The sequence below is a fragment of the Cherax quadricarinatus genome, chromosome 14 (assembly GCF_038502225.1).
Source record: "Cherax quadricarinatus isolate ZL_2023a chromosome 14, ASM3850222v1, whole genome shotgun sequence".
Classification (NCBI taxonomy): domain Eukaryota; kingdom Metazoa; phylum Arthropoda; class Malacostraca; order Decapoda; family Parastacidae; genus Cherax; species Cherax quadricarinatus.
The window spans coordinates 15,010,684-15,031,938 of record NC_091305.1 but is presented as its reverse complement, the minus strand read 5'-3'; the positions used below and the strand labels follow the sequence as shown (position 1 = coordinate 15,031,938).

General features: G+C 38.2%; 1 protein-coding gene across 2 annotated transcripts in view; it reads left to right on the top strand.

The window, feature by feature from the left end:
- sm (heterogeneous nuclear ribonucleoprotein L) overlaps positions 1–17,606 on the top strand; it is a gene marked incomplete at its 5' end in the record, with an annotated part of 25,952 nt that extends 8,346 nt beyond the window's left edge. Inside the window, 7 exon segments of one of the 2 annotated variants that reach the window (XM_053786349.2) lie at positions 872–944; positions 1,417–1,675; positions 5,117–5,238; positions 9,054–9,204; positions 12,070–12,181; positions 12,530–12,625; positions 12,887–17,606. In XM_053786349.2, the coding sequence (XP_053642324.2) occupies positions 872–944; positions 1,417–1,675; positions 5,117–5,238; positions 9,054–9,204; positions 12,070–12,181; positions 12,530–12,625; positions 12,887–12,960 (887 nt within the window). 2 annotated transcript variants of the gene reach the window in all.
- Between the last annotated feature and the right edge of the window lie 3,649 nt (positions 17,607–21,255).

Sequence of the window (21,255 nt, the reverse complement as noted above, 5' to 3'; positions counted from 1 at the left end):
AAAGGGAAAGCTCCAAAGGAGTGCATTCAGACTGATTCTTAATGTTAGGGAAATGAGCAATAGAGAATGATAGATGGCCTTCAGTCATAGAAATAATAAAGTCTAAGAAGTTAGTTTCATCACAAAAAATTACTCTGGGGGCATAAAGTTAATTAGTGCTATAGCAAGTACAGTAGAGAATGGTGTTTAATTATGCACTGCAGAGTTACTAGGAAACATTCCTTCAACATTAAAGTTGTAAATTAAAATAAGTGGTTTTGGACTCTTCAGGGATTCAAAAACAGATATGTATTTGTTATAAAGTTAAGCAATGGAACAAAGCATTAGAGTTCTCTGCAAGCTCTAATAGGAAGAAGCTATAGAGTTCAACAAGAAGTTAAATTGTTAAATTAAAAAATGAAAACAATTAGTATCTATTAAGATGAGATACTTGCATGTCTTGTCCAAAATATGCACACTACCATAACTCATTGGAGTGAGATATGGGAGTAAATGTAAAATAAACTAAGTGAAAAGCAGGGGCTTTTTACCAGGCACAACAAGAGAACATTGTATCAACATGCTTGAGCACAAACTATTAGTTACACGAGTAGCAATTACATATACAGAATTGTGTGCACTGAAATGTTCATACCATGTTGTCTTGAATATGGGTTTCTTTATTTTTATTTTTTGGGGGGTTGTCAAAATTGTTTAGTTATGGGATAATTACAGTACATTAGAAGCAGGACTGAATAAATAAAGAATTGTTAATAGAAGAACTTTAGAATAAAAGTATTTGAAAAAATAATGATGCTTGTTAAGCATGGATGGTAAAACCAGCATAACCCTTTGATAGTAAATTTTTTAAGATTTTCTTTTTTATTTTCAGGAGGTGGTATGAATGGTCAGATGGGTGGACCTCGCAGTTCTGGAAGTCTCTTCAGTAGCCCTATGCCAGACAGGTAACTTGGGTTTCTCATTTCCTATTGTGTAGCAATTTTGTACATTGTGTTAATCATGCTTTGAGGTATTTTTAAGTATAATTTATATGTAAAACATATTTTAAATGACTAATAATATAATATCTTTAATTTTATAAAAACTTTAATTTGTATATTGTTTAATAGGATTCTACTGTAGTTTATTGAATGTTAGAGGGCTTTTGTATTTTCTGTATATAGCTTTTCTGCACTTAGTGACTGCACTAGGATGGTTAGTGAGGATATTATTTCAGTGGATCAGGGAAATCTTTATGCATCTAAAAAAACATGGTGGAATTTTTTTCTCCTGCACTTTGGCTGATGTGTTAAAAAAAATCCTGTTCTACAAATTAAGAGAAATTATGGTATAAAATAGCCAAAATTCACAAACATTAAAATAAAATGTTTATGTAATTGATGACTGATAATTCTTAAAAACTTCCCCAATTTCCAGGCTTGGGTTAAACAACGGCATGAGCAATGGTGGGCTACGTGGTGGTGGTGGACTGATGGGTGCTGGGGGTCAGGGTCAGGGTGGACCTTTTATGGGTGGAGCTGGTGGTCCTGGGGGTGCATCTCTTTCAGGAATGGGCCAGCCACAGCCTGGTCTGCCCCAGCAGGGTGCTGTTCTTATGGTTTATGGACTTAACAAGGATAAGATGAATGCTGATCGCATCTTCAACTTGCTTTGCTTGTATGGCAACATTGTGAGGGTAAGAAAAATAGTAATCATTTGTGTATAAATGTTAAATTTACATTTTGCAATTATAAATTCTTGATACATTTAAAATTTGTAAAGGATTCTGATTGTTAGTTTAATATATAACCTCTCCTCACTTAGCGATGTACTCGTTTACCGACGATTCTGACTTATGATGGGCTCTCTGACCAGTATGCATACCTAAATAATATATATTAGAGCTGATTTTCTCTGTTCTGTTTATTACAATAAATATTTAAAAGTATACTAAGAGTGGGTCATAATAAGCATGTATGCACCTGGAAAAAAGAGGAGTGTAGAGGAGAGAGAGAGAGATTTTGGGAGATGTTATGCGAATGTATAGGAGCCTTTGAACCAAGTGAGAGAGTAATTGTGGTAGGGGACCTAAATGCTAAAGTAGGAGAAACATTTAGAGAGGGTGTGGTAGGTAAGTTTGGGGTGCCAGGTGTAAATGATAATGGGAGCCCTTTGATTGAACTTTGTATAGAAAGTGGTTTAGTTATAGGTAATACATATTTTAAGAAAAAGAGGATAAATAAGTATACAAGATATGATGTAGGGCGAAATGACAGTAGTTTGTTGTACTATGTATTGGTAGATAAAAGACTGTTGAGTAGACTTCAGGATGTACATGTTTATAGAGGGGCCACAGATATATCAGATCACTTTCTAGTTATAGCTACAGTGAGAGTAAAAGGTAGATGGGATACAAAGAAAATAGAAGCAGCAAGTAAGAGAGAGGTGAAGGTGTATAAACTAAAAGAGGAGGCAGTTAGGGTAAGATGTAAACAACTATTGAAAGATAGATGGGCTAGTGAGAGTATAGGCAATGGGGTCGAAGATGTATGGGGTAGGTTTAAGAATGTAGTGTTAGTGTTCAGCAGTAGTTTGTGGTTACAGGAAAGTGGGTGTGGGAGGGAAGAAAAGCGATTGTTGGAATGATGATGTAAAGAGGGTAGCAAGGTAGAAAAATTTAGCATATGAGAGGTTTTTACAAAGTAGAAGTGAGGCAAGGAGGAAAGAGTATATGGAGAGAAAAAGAGAGGTTAAGGAGTGGGTGAGATGTTATCAACAAATTTTGTTGAAAATAAAAAGTTTTGGAGTGAGATTAATAAGTTGAGGAAACCTAGGGAACAAATGGATTTGACAGTTAAAAAATAGGAGAGGATAGTTAGAGGTATCGGGAAGATGGAGGGAATATTTTGAGGAATTGTTGTGTTGATGAAGATAGGGAAGCTGTGATTTTGTGTTTAGGGCAAGGAGGAATAACATGTTGTAGGAGTGAGGAAGAGTCAGTTGTGAGTGTGGGGGAAGTTTGTGAGGCATTGGGTAGAATGAAAGGGGGTAAGGCAGCTGGGATTGATGGGATAAAGATAGAAATGTTAAAAGCAGGAGGAGTTTACCTGGAGAGAGTTCTGGGGGTCAATGCCCACGCGGCCCGGTCTGTGACCAGGCTGCCTGGTGGATCAGAGCCTGATCAACCAGGCTGTTACTGCTGGCTGCACGCAAACCAACATACGAGCCACAGCCCGGCTGGTCAGGAACCAACTTTAGGTGCTTGTCCAGTGCCAGCTTGAAGACTGCCAGGAGGGAATATAGATTTGGAGTGGTTGGTGCTATTATTTAATAAATGTATAGAAGAGGGTAACGTACCTAGGGATTGGCAGAGAGCATGCATAGTTCCTTTATATAAAGGCAAAGGGGATAAAAGAGAGTGCAAAAATTATAGGGGAATAAGTCTGTTGAGTATACCTGGTAAAGTGTATGGTAGTCATCATTGAAAGAATTAAGAGGAAGAGGGAGAGTAGGATAGCAGATGAACAAGGAGGCCTGAGGAAAGGTAGGGGGTGTGTAGACCAAGTGTTAACAGTGAAACATATAGGTGAACAGTATTTAGATAAGGGTAAAGAGGTTTTTGTGGCATTTATGGATTTGGAAAAGGCATATGACAGGGTGGATAGGGTGGCAATGTGGCAGATGTTGCAGGTGTATGGTATAGGAGGTGGGTTACTGAAAGCAGTGAAGAGTTTTTACGAGGATATTGAGGCTCAGGTTAGAGTATGTAGGAGAGAGGGAGATTATTTCCCAGTAAAAGTAGGCCTTAGACAAGGATGTGTGATATCACCATGGTTGTTCAATATATTTATAGATGGGATTGTAAGAGAAGTGAATGCGAGGGTCTTGGCAAGAGGTGTGGCGTTAAAAGATAAAGAATCAAACAGAAAGTGGCAGTTGTCACAGTTGCTCTTTGCTGATGACACTGCTTTTGGGAGATTCTGAAGAGAAGTTGCAGAGGTTAGTGGATGAATTTGGTAGGGTATGTAAAAGAAGAAAATTGACAGTGAATATAGGAAAGAGATTAGGTGACGAAAGATTTGATATCAGATTGGAGGGAGAGAGTATGGAGGAGGTGAATGTATTCAGATATTTAGGAGTGGACATGTCAGCAGATGGGTCTATGAAGGATGAGGTGAATCATAGAATTGATGTGAGAAAAAGGGTAAGTGGTGCACTTCAGAGTTTGTGGAGACAAATAACTTTGTCCGTGGAAGCAAAGAGGGGAATATATGAGAGTATAATTGTACCAACACACTTTTATGGGTGGTGAAGTGCAGTATAACGAGGAGAAGGCTGGAGGCAGTGGAGATGTCATGTCTGAGGGCAGTGTGTGGTGTGAATATAATGCAGAGAATTCATAGTTTGGAAATTAGGAGAAGGTGTGGGATTACCAAAACTATTATCCAGAGGGCTGAGGAGGGGTTGTTGAGGTGGTTTGGACATGTAGAGAGGATGGAAGAAAGTAGAATGACTTCAAGAGTGTATAAATCTGTAGGGGAGGGAAGGCAGGGTAGGGGTCGGCCTAGGAAAGGTCGGAGGGAGGGGGTAAAGGAGGTTTTGTGTGCGAGAGGCTTGGAGAATGGAGACAATTGGTTTTTAATACTTGACATGCTGTTGGAGTGTGAGCAAAGTAACATTTATGAAGGGATTCAGGGAAACCGCCAGGCAGGATTTGAGTCCTGGAGATGGGAAGTACAGTGTCTACACTCTGAAGGAAGGGTGTTAATGTTGCAGTTTTATAACTGTAGTGTAAATCACCCCTCTGGCAAGACTGATGGAGTGAATGATGATGAAAGTTTTTCTTTTTCGGGCCATCCTGCCTTGGTGGGAATCAGCTGATGTGTTAATTAAAAAAAATACTAAAAATGTTACAAGTGGTGCAGAGGTAACATTAAAACAATATCAAAGATGGTTAACAGAAACCCACTACCATTATAGTATGCTTCTTGCTCAGCGACAAATTCGTTTACCGACATGATCTAAGGAACGGAACTCCTCCATTATATGAGGAGAGGCTTTAATACCAAATTTATTATTAATCATAAGGTAAATAATTTTAAACATGGAGCTATTTAGCACTCCTTTTTTATTACAGATTAAGTTCTTGAAAACAAAGGAAGGTTGTGCAATGGTGCAGATGGGAGATGCACTTGCTGTAGAGCGTGCTGTTGCAAACCTTCACAACACCACATTCTTCGGGTGCAAGATGCAGCTAGGGTAAGTTTTATGTTTGTCCCAATCATTCTACACTTGAATAACCTTAAAAACTATCCCTTAATGGTGTAACAGCAAAATGAATGCTGTAAAGAGGAAACCTCCATATTTGTTAACTTGGTCTTTTGTGAAAGGTATCTCCTGTGCAATACCTGACCTTTCACAGACAACAGAAGCATCACTGTTAGCCTTTCACTTTGTTGTGAGGCATGGCAACATTCCCAACCCTCCTTTAGTCCAGTAACTACATTATCACCTAACTTTCCTCTTTTGTTACAACTTCTTTCTTTTAACATGGTCCACAGAATTTCATTCAAAATGTGCTTGCTGGATTTTTCATACCCAAATCTTGTTTGTCCATAACGTAATTTATTTTTTAACATACTGGCTGTCTCACACCAAGGTAGGGTGACCTGAGAAAACCTTTCACCATCATTCACTCCATTGCTGTCTTGCCAAAGGCACACCAAAACTACAGCTCAAATGCCCCTTGAAATTGGAATTATCCTCATCCCTCCTTCAGAATGCAGATGCTGTACTTCCCATCTCCAGGACTCTTAAGTCTGGCTAATCAACAAAAATCATTTGCCCCCACTCATATCTAACATGCTCACATGTGTCTGCTGACTGTTGAAGCCTTCTCTCGCACAGAATCTCTCTTATCCAATCCAACCTTTCCTAGTGTGACCCTACCCTGCCTTCCCTCCAATACAGATTTATGCATCGTTCAAGTCATCCTATTTTGCTCCATTCTCTTAATGTCCATACCACCTTAAGAACCCCTCTGCATCCCTCTGGATAATACTTCTAGTAACTCTGCAACTCCTCCTAATCTCGAAGTGACAAATTCTCTGCGTAATACAGTGGAACCTCAGTACTCGAACTAAATTCGTTCCAGAAGACTGTTTGAGTGCTTATTTGTTAGAGTACCAAGCTAATTTTTCCCATCCAATTGTCTTTTTGGTTGGTTATCACTAATCTTCTTAGGCCAATGGTTGACAACCAAGCGATTTTTTTTTTTTTTTTTTTTTTTTTTTTTTATACACACCAAACAAAGAGTTCGAATACTGAATTGTTCAAGTAGGGAGCTGTTCGAGTACTAAGGTTCCACTGTAGTTACACAACATCTACACTGCCACATTCACAACCCATGCTTCACACCCATATGGGAGTGTTGTTACCGCCATACTCTTATTCATTTCCCTCTGTGCCTCCGTAGATAATATTCTTTGTCTCCAAATGCCTCAGTGCACCACCTAGCTTTTTCCCTTCATCAGTTCTATGGTTCACCTTGTCTTTCATATACTCATCGGCCGACAAGTTCATTCCCAAATATCTGAACACATTCACTTCCTCCCATCTCCCTTCTCCCTTCTTCCCATCTGATATTGTCTTTCATTACCTAATTCAGTTTGTAACCCGCGTCACCTTGCTCTTCCCTATGTTTACTTTTAATTTCCTTCCTTTACATCATCTTTCAACAAACCGGCCGGATCCCACTAAGGTAGGGTGGCTCAGACGGAGAAATGAAAGTTTCTCCTTTTAAATTTAGTAATATATAAAGGAGAAGGGGTTACTAGGCCCATGGTTCCAGCATTTTAGTTGTCTCTTTCGACATGCATGGCTTATGGAGGAAGAATTCTGTTCCACTTTCCCATGGAGATAAGCAGAAATAAACAAGAACTAGTAAGAAAATAGAAGAAAACCCAGAGGGGTGTGTATATATGCCTGTACATGCATGTGTAGTGTGACCTAAATATGAGTAGAAGTAGCATGACGTACCTGAAACCTTGAATGTTTATGAGACAAACACACCAGCAATCCTACCATCATGTAAAACAATTACAGTGGGCCCCTGACTTACGATATTAATCCGTTCCAGAGAGCACAGAGTATGACGAAATTATTGTAAGTCGAATTAATTTTCCCCATAAGAAATAATGGAAATCAAATTAATCCATTCAAGACACCCAAAAGTATGAAAAAAATATTTTACCACATGAAATATACATTTTCCTACACAAAAGGAAGGATACATGCACAATATATATTGTGCATGTATTAGTGTAGTAAATGAAGAATAAATGACACTTACCTTTATTGAAGATGTGGTGATGAGTGATGTGTCCTAGGAGTGCCTTTTCCTCCTGAGTAATGTAGGTCCTGTTTGGCATTTTCTTCCAGAACAGGCCTTATCACACTGTGTTTACCACTACGATTCTTAAATTTCTCAAACCAACCTTTGTTGGCTTTAAATTCACCAATATGAGCTCTAGTTCCAGGCATATTTTTCCTTTTCACCTGGGTGTTAGTCGACTAGTGTGGGTCACATCCTGGGGGACAAGATTAACCCTTTCAGGGTTTCTGACGTACTAGTACGACTTACGCACCAGGGTTATTGACATACTAGTACGCCTTATGTACCAGGGTTATTGACATACTAGTACGCCTTACGCACCAGGGTTATTGACATACTAGTATGCCTAAATTCTAGTGCCTTCAAATCTAGCGAGAGAAAGCTGGTAGGCCTACATATGAAAGAATGGGTCTATGTGGTCAGTGTGCACAGTATAAAAAGAATCCTGCAGCACACAGTGCATAATGAGAAAAAAAAGAACTTTTTTTGGTTTAAAACAGCGACTTTCCAGTGTATTTTCGTATGGTATTTATGGTTGTATTTTAGTTTTTCTGGTCTCATTTTATAGAATGGAAGACATATTACAGAAATTGAGATGATTTTGATTGGTTTCATAATGAAAGTATGTACCTTGAAATTGAGCTCAAAGTAGCAGAAATGTTCGATTTTTACCAAAGTTCAAAAGTAAACAAATCATGCCAAGCGTCCAATACACGTCAACTGGTAAGTCTAATATTCTTTCACAAGTGCGCTGATATTATTTATACAATTTCTACACCAATGCAGTAGTCTACAAAACAGTAAATCTTCTATTTTTTGTGAGAATAAAAATTCGAAGTGGAAAGCAAGAGAGATGTAAGAGGGGCCTGGGGACGTGACTAATGAACAGAGAAAATGTTATTTTAGTGCCAGGAATGTCTGTCTTGTTTATTCTGGACCCTATTTGTAAATTGGCATTTTCTGACATTTGTGTGAAATTGGCAAAATTGCCAATTTCTGACCACTTTATTGGATAGTTGAAATCAGTAAATGGGTGGTTTCTTGTACTCATTCAATAGAAAAAATGGAGTTCTAGCAAAATAGGTATGATTTTTGTCGACTAGTACACTGGAATTGGTCAAAAATAGGGCTCAAAGTGCACGAAATGGCTGATGCGTAAACATCGTCGAGACCGCTGACTTTGCAAGAGCATAATTCTGTAAGTTCTCCATCAAATTTCATACTTTTGGTATCATTATGATCGGGAAAAGATTATAATTTTGTAAGGTCCCCCCCCCCCCCCCCCCCCCCCCCCCCCGGGCACTAAAATTCTGTCGGCCCTTGTGAACGAGTTTAGGAGAGGGCCTCTCAACCCTGAAAGGGTTAATAGCTCTGTAGTTCTCTTCACATGTTCATAGACAAAACCTCCTACTAGTCTTTTTCAGAAGGCACAGATGGTACTATACTTATTTTCCTCTCACATGAATAGTACGTTTACACTCGACCATTTCTCTTCCCTTACTGCAAAATGACACTCGCTCATGCTCAAATATTTATTTAATTGTGAAATACAAAACTGGTATATTACAACTTTATCTTCACTCTTCCAATGGCAAGAATTATAATTTTTCCTTTACTGTGCTACTAGTAAACTATACAAGCAACATTGATTATGTGAATAAAATAAAATTATTTCTTTCAGGTATTCTAAGCAGGCATTTTTGGCTGATGTACAGCAACCTTATGATCTACCAGACGGTACCCCATCATTCAAGGACTACATGGGGAATAAGAACAATAGATTCATTAACCCAGAAATGGCTTCAAAGAACAGGATACAGCCTCCTTCAAAGGTAGATACTTAATCCTTGTATTATATGACCTTGATATACACACTATTCTTACTGTGTTGGAAGAAGTATAACTAAAAAAAAACTAGCAAGACAAAATTAATGCATGGAATTGGGATACAACACTATGCATAATTTTTGTCAGTTTACCCACTAGGTAACCACAAACCACATGAGGAGTTCACCCTTGCCTGCTGGAGATTACCAAACTAGTGTTTTATGTATCTTCAGTCATTTTTTACTGGGTATCTCCTGTCCTAACCTTAATTGATGTTTTCTAAGACTCGCATAGTGCTTACGTTATATAGAACTCTTGAATTTCATCTTGTTGGTATTGTATGCCATTCTTGTACCACTGTGATATGTACTCTGGCTATAATTTTTACATTTGTATATTGTAGTGAATGACACTGATAAACGTGTGGTAAAGGGACCCTGGGTGCCATGACACCAGTCAGGCTTCAGAGAATCCCATTATATGATAGTATTTGGGCATGTCACCACTTTTTTTTTTTTTTTTTTTTTTTTTTTTTTTTTTTTTAGGCCTAGAAATATAAACTTGTATCTTTTGTTTCCAGAAACAGAAAAGCCAGCTCTTGTAATATTTCATCATTCCTTGTTACCCTCAAATTGGAATTTCACTTTTATGTCAGACTAGGTGAAGATTTCATAAATGTGTATCTGTAGGGGTAGTAGTATTATGAAAGCATACATTTGTGTTGGTCAATGGCTTTGGTAATTGTTGCAGCCAATGCCCAGTCTTAGACTGGGCTTGCTCATTTAAAAAGGAATAAATACCAAGTAAAAAAAAAAGAAGTGTTTACTGAATGTAACCAAAGTACTACAGTGGAACTCCGGTTTTCGTACGTACTGGATAATGGACATCTTGGATTTAGAACCCCCTTTTTTTTTGGGGGGGGGGCAAATTTTATTCCGGATGTTGGACCTCAATCCGGAAATTGTACGTATCAGACACGTCTGCCTGCCCGGGGTGCCGTCAGTCTGACTTTGTCACTGGTTGAGTGAGCATTCGTCCAAAACATTTTGCAATTTTTGCACTTGTTTATTGATTGTGACTGAAATAAGCCACTATGGGCCACAGAAAATTCCTCCTGCCAGCCCTTTGGTAAAGGGCTGAGAGAGAGGGAAGTATGTGCCTTCTTCAGTGATTCTACGATACGTATGATACTAAAGCAGCAGGAGTTAATAAAGGCTATGGCGATAGAAAAAGGACAGCATGAAACTAACTAACTCCAATGTTGTTGGAGGTGTATAGGGCCACTGATAACATATGCCACCTGCATATCTTACACCACCCTAAACCAATGCCAGCATCTCCTCCAGGGTAAGTGTAAATATTTCTTATTTATGAAGGGTAAATCTTTCTTATTTATAAATTACGTTCATTGTTTCAGTGTGAATAGTGGTGGTGGCCTCTGCTGCCACCACCACCACCATTATATGTATGGCTTATGCTGTCAGTGGCCCTTATAAACCCAACACCACCACCACTCCTCACATGCATAATGACATTTTATTCGTTATAGAGTATATATCATGTGTCTATGTGATTAATATTGTTTATTATGTCATATTAGATCACATTATATGGGTGTGAAGCATGGGTGATGAATGTTGCAGCGAGGAGAAGGCTGGAGGCAGTGGAGATGTCATGTCTGAGAGCAATGTGTGGTGTGAATATAATGCAGAGAATTCGTAGTTTGGAAGTTAGGAGGAGGTGCGGGATTACCAAAACTGTTGTCCAGAGGGCTGAGGAAGGGTTGTTGAGGTGGTTCGGACATGTGGAGAGAATGGAGCGAAACAGAATAACTTCAAGAGTGTATCAGTCTGTAGTGGAAGGAAGGCGGGGTAGGGGTCGGCTTAGGAAAGGTTGGAGGGAGGGGGTAAAGGACATTTTGTGTGCGAGGGGCTTGGACTTCCAGCAGGCATGTGTGAGCGTGTTTGATAGGAGTGCATGGAGACAAATGGTTTTTAATACTTGACGTGCTGTTGGAGTGTGAGCAAAGTAACATTTATGAAAGGGTTCAGGGAAACCGGCAGGCCGGACTTGAGTCCTGGAGATGGGAAGTACAGTGCCTGCACTCTGAAGGAGGGGTGTTAATGTTGCAGTTTAAAAACTGTAGTGTAAAGCACCCTTCTGGCAAGACAGTGATGGAGTGAATGATGGTGAAAGTTTTTCTTTTTCGGGCCACCCTGCCTTGGTGGGAATCGGCCAGTGTGATAATAAAAAAAAATAATAATTAGATGAATTGTGATAGACAAGTAAGCAGTAGAGTTGATATTAGCATGTCATATTTAAGTATTTTGTCCTGTCTCCAAACAAACTCTCCTCCCAGCAAGTCTTCAATAAAGGTATGTAATAGTGATTTAAATGTTCATTTATCCATTTCATTAGTGCTTTATATTTATTTCTCATTGTTTTCTGTATGTAAAACTATAGTTATTCTTTAAAAAATTTATTTTTTTGTTAATATTTTTGGGTTTCTGGAATGGATTAATTGTATTTACATTATTTCTTATGGGAAATATTGCTTCAGTTTTCATATGTTTCGGATTTAGAATGACCTTCTGGAACAGATTAAGTATGAAAACCGAAGTTCCACTGTAGTTTGAATGATCTTAAATTTTAGTATGGTTTTGACTCGAAAGTATTAGTATGTATGATCATATTTTTTTAATAGCATTTAATAACTTTGTACATCAAAGCACTTTGTAAATACAGAAACTTTCAGAATACAATGAAAAGCTCATAAGATTTGCCTGCAATATTACATTTGTTTGACATAAAAAGAAAAGAATGGCAGCTATGCAAGTGCAAACTATTTAACAAGTTACTGTTCTTTGCAGATTCTGCACTTCTTCAACACCCCTCCAGGACTGGAGGAAGATGCACTGAAACAGGTGTTCATTGATGGGGAAGTTACTGAACCCAAGAGCATCAAGCTTTTCCCATCAAAGAGTAAGTGTGAGTGACAAGTGTGAGAGACTAAGGATCTCTATTAACCACCATTACATTTTTGTTTTTAAATCCTTTGACAGGCACTGCTGTATGTGACTTTTACAAGCATTCAATTTTTATAGCAATTGAGAAAATTAGCATTAAGAATGACAACTTAATTCCATTTTGATTAGGATTAATGAAATTTAAATACAGCTTGTGTATGTCAGAGGCATTTTTGCTACATTGAAATATTGTAAATATAATGTACATGATATATTTTTGTGAATAATTTTGGTATTTGTCATTTTAATCATATTAAGTAAACTTAAGAACAACTTCATTATCTAGATCTTTAATTCCTCACAGCTGAGAGGAGCTCCAGTGGACTCCTTGAGTTCGCTAACATCTCTGAGGCCCTAGAGGCACTGGTGATTGGTAATCATGCCCCCATTCCCAACCCTAGTAAGTGTTCTATTGAATGCTGTACTTTGTGATGTTTATGTAATTCACAACTAATGAACATATTTTTACAGGAGACTTTTATTAAAATGTTCTACTTCATCCTTCATCATTACTTGATAGGGCCCAGCATGAGGCAAAATTTATTTTAAATTTTCCTTTCCAAAGTGTGGGTTTTTATATTTTCAGGCATATTATAATTTTTATTTTTCATTATTTGAAATAGTTTATCCTTAATGAGCAATGAATTTCTTCTGTCAACAGACAGCAAGTTTCCATTCATCATGAAGCTTTGCTTCTCATCTTCAAGACACATCCCTAACAAGATGGCTGAGTGAGGGTCCAGTACCACCACTACCTACCACAAACAGCAGCAGCAGCAGTAATGGCCCATTGTACCTGGGTCATTTCAGCTTCATTGCTGCTTTAGTAACCTGCAGGGTACACCAGGGTTGTTGGCAGCCAGGCAGGGAATAATATAGTTGTCAATATCTAGCTAGGGTTGCTTACAGTCCCATTGATTGTGAGTAATTACCAGTAGTTATTTACAATTACTTATGTTCTTAACTCCCAGAGATTATTAGCATCTATGGAATTCTTAGTATTTACGTGATAGTTTCTGGGAGTTAATGGCATTTAGGAGAGACTGCTGGCTATGTGGTCATGAGATGGTTGTTAGGGACTTTCATGCTTCCCACCCATAAAGAGGTTGGGGACCTAGTGTTTCTCTTCTCGCTGGACCCTTCAGGGAATTGTCAGTGACATTTTGAGGCATGCAGATCACTTCAGGTTATACAAGTTATTCATGCATGTATAAGAATGTACGTGTGTGTGTGTATAAATATATGTGCGCACACACACACACATCCATATAAACACATACACTTACCAATCATTGCATATGTTTTATGCTTTTAATATTAGTCATTTTTTTTTTTTTTTTTTTACCAGACAATTATTGGATTTTTATTAGTTTTGTTGAAATGGTGCAAATGCTGAAAGTTGAATGTATTCTTTGCATTATGCATATTGTCACATAAAAGTTGCTTTATTGGACCCTTAATTTTTAGATGGATGAAGTGTAAGTGATCATACTTGTAATGTCTTTCCTGAGGAGCCCAGCAATTATCATAAGTAGGATAAGTGCAGTATAAACCCTCCCTGAGTTGGAAGCTTGGGCAGTATCCCACTGTCCGTCCTACGCTCTCTTTATATGACCGTTATCATTATTCTGAATCATATTACATGAGGTAGGTAAACTGGGTAAACTTCAGTAATGGCTTAACTATCAATTTAGCATGGTAACTTTACAAATATCAGAATGGAATTTGAAATCAGTCAAAACATGAAAGTTTTGTGTTTGAGATTGTAAGTCCTTGACTAAAGGTCCTACTGAGGAAGCCATAACTGCATTTCTCTTTATACTGAAGTTTATTTAGTGTATCCTATATGCTCATTCAGTGGAATGTACAATACTGTTCAACAATAGTGTGTTATGTTTCTAAAATTATTCCATGATTAGGCACAACATTACTTTTGAACTGTTTACTCTATAATAATGATCAGTTCACTTAATATTTGATGGACACTGATCCACTCATTGGTATGTTAAGTATAGGTCACCAGTTAACTTATAACATGGATCTTACCTGATATTATGGACATGTGTGTTAATATCATGATGTAGCTAACTAGTGGTAACTGGTCTTTGTTGCAATAATCGTCAAAGGATCCGACATTCTTAAATCTATGGTTAATTTCAATAAGGCTGGTCCTGTCTGTTTGGTATGGATTGACAAGCTGTATAGAATCTGCTTTCAAGGTTAATAATGGCTGATCTTTTGACAGTAGTCTTACACTGATGACCCAATGTAAGTTAGTAGGAGGCAATGTTAGTGGCAACAAGGATACATTGTTGGTAAATGTAGGTGTAAATTGATAAGCTTTGGCAACAGGGCAGACATGTTCACAAGCACTTGATATATTTACAGTCCCAGCTTGTTACACTGCCCCACTGTCAGAGTCTTAAGTGTTTTAGAATAGCATTTTAATGCTTTTTCACTTTTTCTTTTTTAGTTTATTTTCTTATTTTTAAGTAGATGGTAAAATGGTGTCGTTATACTTAGTTCAATTCTGAGCTAGCAAAGCTCCTAGCTTATGATTGCAGCAGGACATGACAAAAGCTCTGTCTGTCCCCTTATTCATACTCCTGGTTTATGCCACACTATTTGTTTTGCCTCTTGACAGTAATTTCAATAAAGTTTTGAGTGACCAAATTTAAAAAAAAACATGCAGACAAGAAGTTCAAGCAAAGATTTGAGGTGTTCCTCACTAATAATTGCCAATGGGAGTTATCAACTGTCTTGTTTTGACATAAAATAATAAAAAATTCCATAATGCAAATCCTAGTCAGCAACACACTGTACTTAATGTAGGGCTTTAATGATGGCAAATCTGAGTTGTTTATTATTTAACATACCTTTCACTGCAAGCAGAGAACATAACATTACACATGACTTTTCTTGAACTTCCCATCTACAGACATGGCTTTCACTCACACACCCTCTACCCGCAGCCAGAGAAACTTAAGACTACAGTAAACTACAGAGCCAAAACACTGGGGATTACAGCATGTCTAAACAAACCCAGCTTATTTCTCAAGTGGGATTATTTATGGAGAATTTACTCATGGCAGGGTTGAATTTAGAAATAACTGTATAGAATATTCAATAACTTTCTGGTAATATAACGTGTAAGCTAATTGAGAAAGTAGCTTGCATTTTTTTAGTAACAGCGAATAGTCCATTTCGATATTCGCTGATTATATACAGCAGTGTCTGATCTATGCCGTTTGTGTATATTTCCTACTCCTTAATGCATCTTCACCATGTCATTGGTCAGTGCCAGTGATGGCCAGTGCCAGACATGATATTCTCGGGTCCCCTAACATGCCAGTATAAAGAGTGGATGAGATTGGGCATGATGAGCATGCACTTAATATTAAATTACAATAATACCAAGTCTTAGTAGTATACTTAATTAAAATTATGTGCTGTACATACTAAGTTATTGTTTCTTTAACAAGATTTGCCTAAGGCTATAATGGTCGGCAGCAAACAAATGGAGATTTGCTATGAGAATGAAATCTGAGGAAATGACATGCCAAGTTTTTTCTCCCTTCTCTCTCCCTGCATATAACATCAGAATGTGTGCACATGTGTATCCTTGAACTGACAAAGGGGGCCCGGATGTGCTTGAAGCTTTGTCAAAAAGCAAATTTATTAAACAATTTGGCATTGTTTCTTCTAGCTAGGTTAATTTTTATTCCAAATCTGGATAATTTTCAGATTTTTTTAAACTTTTATCTGGACAGTTCCACTACAGGAGGTTACTGATGCAATCTAGTTTATTAGAACCTTGTCAAATGTGTTGAAGTAAATAGTTGTTGCCTAGGAACAGCCAACAGCACAAGATACACCACATGAAAATACTTGACAAATAAACAAAAGAAACTTCTGAACAATCATACTACGGTACATGCAATTCTGGAAAACAGAGAGGTCATGGGTGACATGAACACACCTCACATATAGGAACGGAAATTAACAAGCTTTTTTCCTAATTTGTTGTTATGTTCCTTTGTTTTGCTAATACACTAGCCTCCTGGAATTTTTGTTTGTTTAAAGTTCAAAGCCAACTTGGTACAAAGCACGATTGTACTAAGGTAAAGCAAGCCTGCCAAATATGTAATTTTCCTGAGGGGCGCACCACCCACCACCTGTCACAGCCAGTGAGGCAGCACCCACAAGACTGCCGGCAGTCACTACAAGAAGTGGGATTGGATTTACGCAAAGGCAATACTGCCTCTCAATCTTCAGAAAAAAAATATTTAAATACAGTATTTGCACGACTGATAAGGCTTGCTTTCGGGAACTTCTGCCCGCTGGTGGTGGTGGTACAAAGTTGTCCTCGGGGTACAGCAGTAGCCGTCAACCAAACAGTGAGGGCATTGACTTAAGTGGCTGTTGCAAGACGGTAGCTATTTACCTGATATATGCCTCCAGTGATGGCTGCGGTTTCTGCTGATGTTATGAAGCGGGGGTGTGCCCCTTTCTCCTCCGTGCCAAGCGTGGTAGTGTCTGAGGCCGCGTGAGTGAGGCGACGTAACTGCTGTATTATAGGTCACGTCCACCTTGGTGTAGGTGTCCGTGTGAACGGCCAGGGAGGATGTCTTCGCCCTCCCAACCCCCACCCGGAGGCTCCCGAGCCCCCGTGACTCCGCTCATAAGCAATACTGACCTGACCCTCAGGTTATGATGGCGCCCTCCCTGGTGTGCCCACCTGGACTACTAGGCTGTTTAAATGGTTTTATCTCTTGATAAGTCGTTGATATGTCGTTGCAAAATGTGCTTTAAGTAGAGAATGTTTATTACTTCTTGAAATCGTCCCGATAGAGTGAATCACTTGATGCATATCATAGCACTAAGATTTACTGAGCCATTGAGCTAGTTCCATTGGGACTGTTCTGAGCTGACTGCCAGCTGGCACAGCGCATCCATGGGCCGTATAAAATTCCATCCTAGGGGCCAGCAGCAAGACCTTTATAATTCTGTATTCATTAAACCTAAGTGTTGTGGTTATCACTTGTGGTCTAGGAGTTTACATAAACTGTAGGAAAGCTAAAGTGGATTGATGGTTCGGCCTGTGGAAAAGTGCTGTGCTTGGGTCTGTCCAGTCCCCTAGTCTGGTGCCCAGTTATAAGTACAGGGAATGAACCAGGCTGGCGGCGAGTCCAGTTCTGGCTGACTCAATGTGAGGGCAGCAGCAGTGGTATAGCCCCACAAGATCCCCTACACCATCCCTTGTTCCAGGATTGCGGAGTTATTTTAAAAGCATAACAAACATTATTATTTCTCTTAATCCATATGTTGTTTGTAAGAATTTTAAGGAATAAAATGAATAATACTTTAGTATAAAAAGAGAATATATAGACTTTAATTTTCATGTGGTGTCCTGTTAAGATATGATCACTATATATTGAAACGCATGGCTACAAAACAATATCTGCAAACTTAATGACAAACACAACATATTATATCAGTATGCTTCACAAAAATACATGTAGTACATACAGGGTGGTAGGTGCCTGCACTTTGAAGGAGGGATGGGGGTATTTGCAGATTTTGAACTGCATCAGTACCCCTCTCACACGTCAGTGATGGTGAAAGCTTTTTTTATTTTTTTTTTTAAGGAAGGGGGGGGGGATTGCCCTGCCTCAGAGAGAGCTAGCCAGTTTGCTGGAAGATATACATACAGTTGACCTTCAAACAATGTGGAGGTTAGGGGTGCTGACCCCCTTTGCAATTAAAAATCCGCATATAACTTCTGATTCCCCAAAAACTTTACTAATAGCCTAACTGTTGACTGGAAGCCTTGCCAATAACAGTTAATTGACACATATTTTGTACATGTATTATATATTGTATTCTTACAGTAAAGTAAGTTAGAGAAAAAAAAAACGTTAATAAAATATGGAAGAGAAAATACATTTACAGTACTGTACTGTATTCATCGATATTATAAGTTTACATCATCTGTTTATAAGATGAATTGTCAGTACCTACATGATAAAAAATCCATGATAAAAATCCATGTAGATGTTATATGTATGGGTCCCATGGTGTTATTCAAGGTTTACGGTACTGCACTAAACGCGAGATCTCTTTTTTTTTTTTTATTGCAATAAGCAATTTACTGAAAGACGCACTGCTCACATGGAGATTAGTGTTACACAGCATTTTAAGCTGATACTCGCAACACTTGAGCTCACTGCAATAGCAACAGAATGTGGGTATGAAATTATCACAGTAGTACAGTACGTCCTAGAGTTAATTTTATGCAGCTATGATTTTATATTGCATGGTAGTACAATATGTCCAACAGTTTATTTTATGCAGTTATGATATAACAATGCATCTTCGTTTACATTTCTTTTGACTGTGAGTGGTGCCATGTACAATCTGTATTTGTGTTCATAAGTTTTGATAAATTTTAACTTTTTATAATAGATTTGTGTATATTTTATGGTAGTAAATGATAAAATAGACTAGTATCTACATATATTTTATGCATTTATTACATAACTTTTCTTAATTTTTTCAATATTTCTAAGCTACACAGTTCGTCTGCAAGTTTTTTCAAATTGTTGCAAATCTAAAAAAATTGAATTCCGATTTGTTTATTGAAAAAAATCCGCCTATAAATGGATCTGTGTTATTCGAGGGTCAACTGTGTGAGGGAGGAGAGGGCATACAGCAGGCATGTGTAAGCATGTTAGACATAAGTGAATCGAGATGAATGGGTTTTTTTTGGGACTTGACGAGTTTTTGGAGTGTGAGCAGGGTAATATTTTGTTAAGGAATTCAGGGAAACTGGTTAGCTGGGCTTGAGTCCATGAGGTGGGAAGTATAATGCCTGCACTTTAAAGGAGGGGTCTGGAATATTTGCTGTGTAGAGTGACATCTAATTTGTCATATCTGAGTGCCTCTACAAATACAGTGATTGTGTGTGAATGATGGTCAGTGTTTTTTTGTTTTTTTGGTCATCCTGCCTTGGTGGGAGATGGCCAGTGTGTTGATATATACATATGTATGTTGTGCCGAATAAGTAAAATTGGTAATTAGCAAGAACTCTCTTAATTTTCTAAAATTTTCTCTTATATGTTTAAAGATATATTTTTTCAGGTATGTATGTAAAAATTAATAATTTTGTACCAAAAGAACCTTAGAAAACTTACCTAACCTTATTATAGCAAGTGCAGTTTAATTTAGCCTAATACAACTAAATATATTTTAGATAAGTTTACAATAATTTAATAATAAACAAACAATTAAATATTTTTTTGCTAGGTTCAGAATTATTTTTGTGAAATTACTGCATACACAAATTTTCACTTGCCTTATTCAGTAAGAACAACATTGCTATTTAAGCCAAAATTGCAGGCAGATAACCTTGTCTCCTAGACCAAGGACCACCAGGTTTTGGAGCCTACTCTACCTGATGCTAGCTTTCTTTTTGAGACTACCTCCCATTTAGCAATGGCCCACTTCACCCATCTCTGAGCCTACACCTGTCAGCACACCTGCCAACACTATTCCAACATCTGGCAGCAGTGCTTCATTGGCAAATACTGAGTCAGGATTTTCTCCACCAGAGATTGGTGCCGTTAATAATCAGAGAACTATCACTGCACCTAAACAGTCTCGGAGTCAGTCTGTCTGTCGCTCTCTCTCTCTCTCAGTGGTAATCCTTTATTTGAGGAATTGTTAACCCGTAAACGGTCCAAGCAGATCTACGTTCACATGTGTGGTGCTACAAAAGTAGATCTAAGTTTTTTTTACATATTTTCAAATATAACAAAAAAAAAAAGTAGATCAAAGTTTTTTTACACATTTTCAAATGTAGAAAAAAAGTACATATACGTTTGGACCGTTGACAGGATAAATGTTGATGAAGATAGGGAAGCTGTGATTTCGTGTATAGGGCAAGGAGGAATAACATCTTTTAGGAGTGAGGAGGAGCCAGTTGTGAGTGTGGGGGAAGTTCTTGAGGTAGTGGGTAGAATGAAAGGGGGTAAGGCAGCTGGGATTGATGGGATAAAGATATAAATGTTAAAAACAAGTGGGGATATAGTTTTGGAGTGGTTGGTGCTATTATTTAATAAATGTATGGAAGAGGGTAAGGTACCTAGGGACTGGCAGAGAGCATGCATATTTCCTTTGTATAAAGGCAAAGGGGACAAAAGAGAGTGCAAAAATTATAGGGGGATAAATTTGTTGAGTATACCTGGTAAAGTGTATGGTAGTTATTATTGAAAGAATTAAGGTTAAGACAGTAGCATAGCAGCTGAACAAGGAGGTTTTAGGAAAGGTAGGGGGAGTGTAGAACAAGTGTTTACAGTGACATAGGTGAACAGTATTTAGATAAGGGTAAAGAGGTTTTTGTGGCATTTATGGATTTGGTAAAGGCATACGACAGGGTGGATAGGGGGGCAACGTGGCAGATGTTGCAGGTGCACGGAATAGAAGGTAGGTTACTGAAAGCATTGAAGAGTTACGAGGATAGTGAGGCTCAGGTTTATGTAGGAGAGAGGGAGATTATTTCCCAGTAATAGTAGGCTTTAGACAGGGATCCCCTCAAGGAAGGTTCCTTGATGTTGGTGAGGGGCTCTTGATTTAGGGAATTGGATCTGTGCTCCAGTTCCCCAAATTAAGCCTGAATGCCTTCCACATCCCCCCCCCCCCAGGCGCTGTGTAATCCTCCGGGTTTAGCACTTCCCCCTCGATTATAATAATAATAATTTAGACAGGGATGTGTGATGTCACCATGGTTGTTCAATATATTTATAGATGGGGTTGTAAGAGAAGTGAATGTGTAGGTGTTAGTAAGAGGTGTGGGGCTAAAAGATAAAGAATAACACAGTGGGAGCTGTCACAGGTGCTTTTTGCTGATGACTGCTTTTGGGAGATTCAGAAGAGAAGTTGTAGAGGTTGGTGGATGAGTTTGGTAGGGTATGTAAAAGGAGAAAATTAAAAGTGAATATCAGAAAGAGTAAGGCGATTGAGGATAATAAA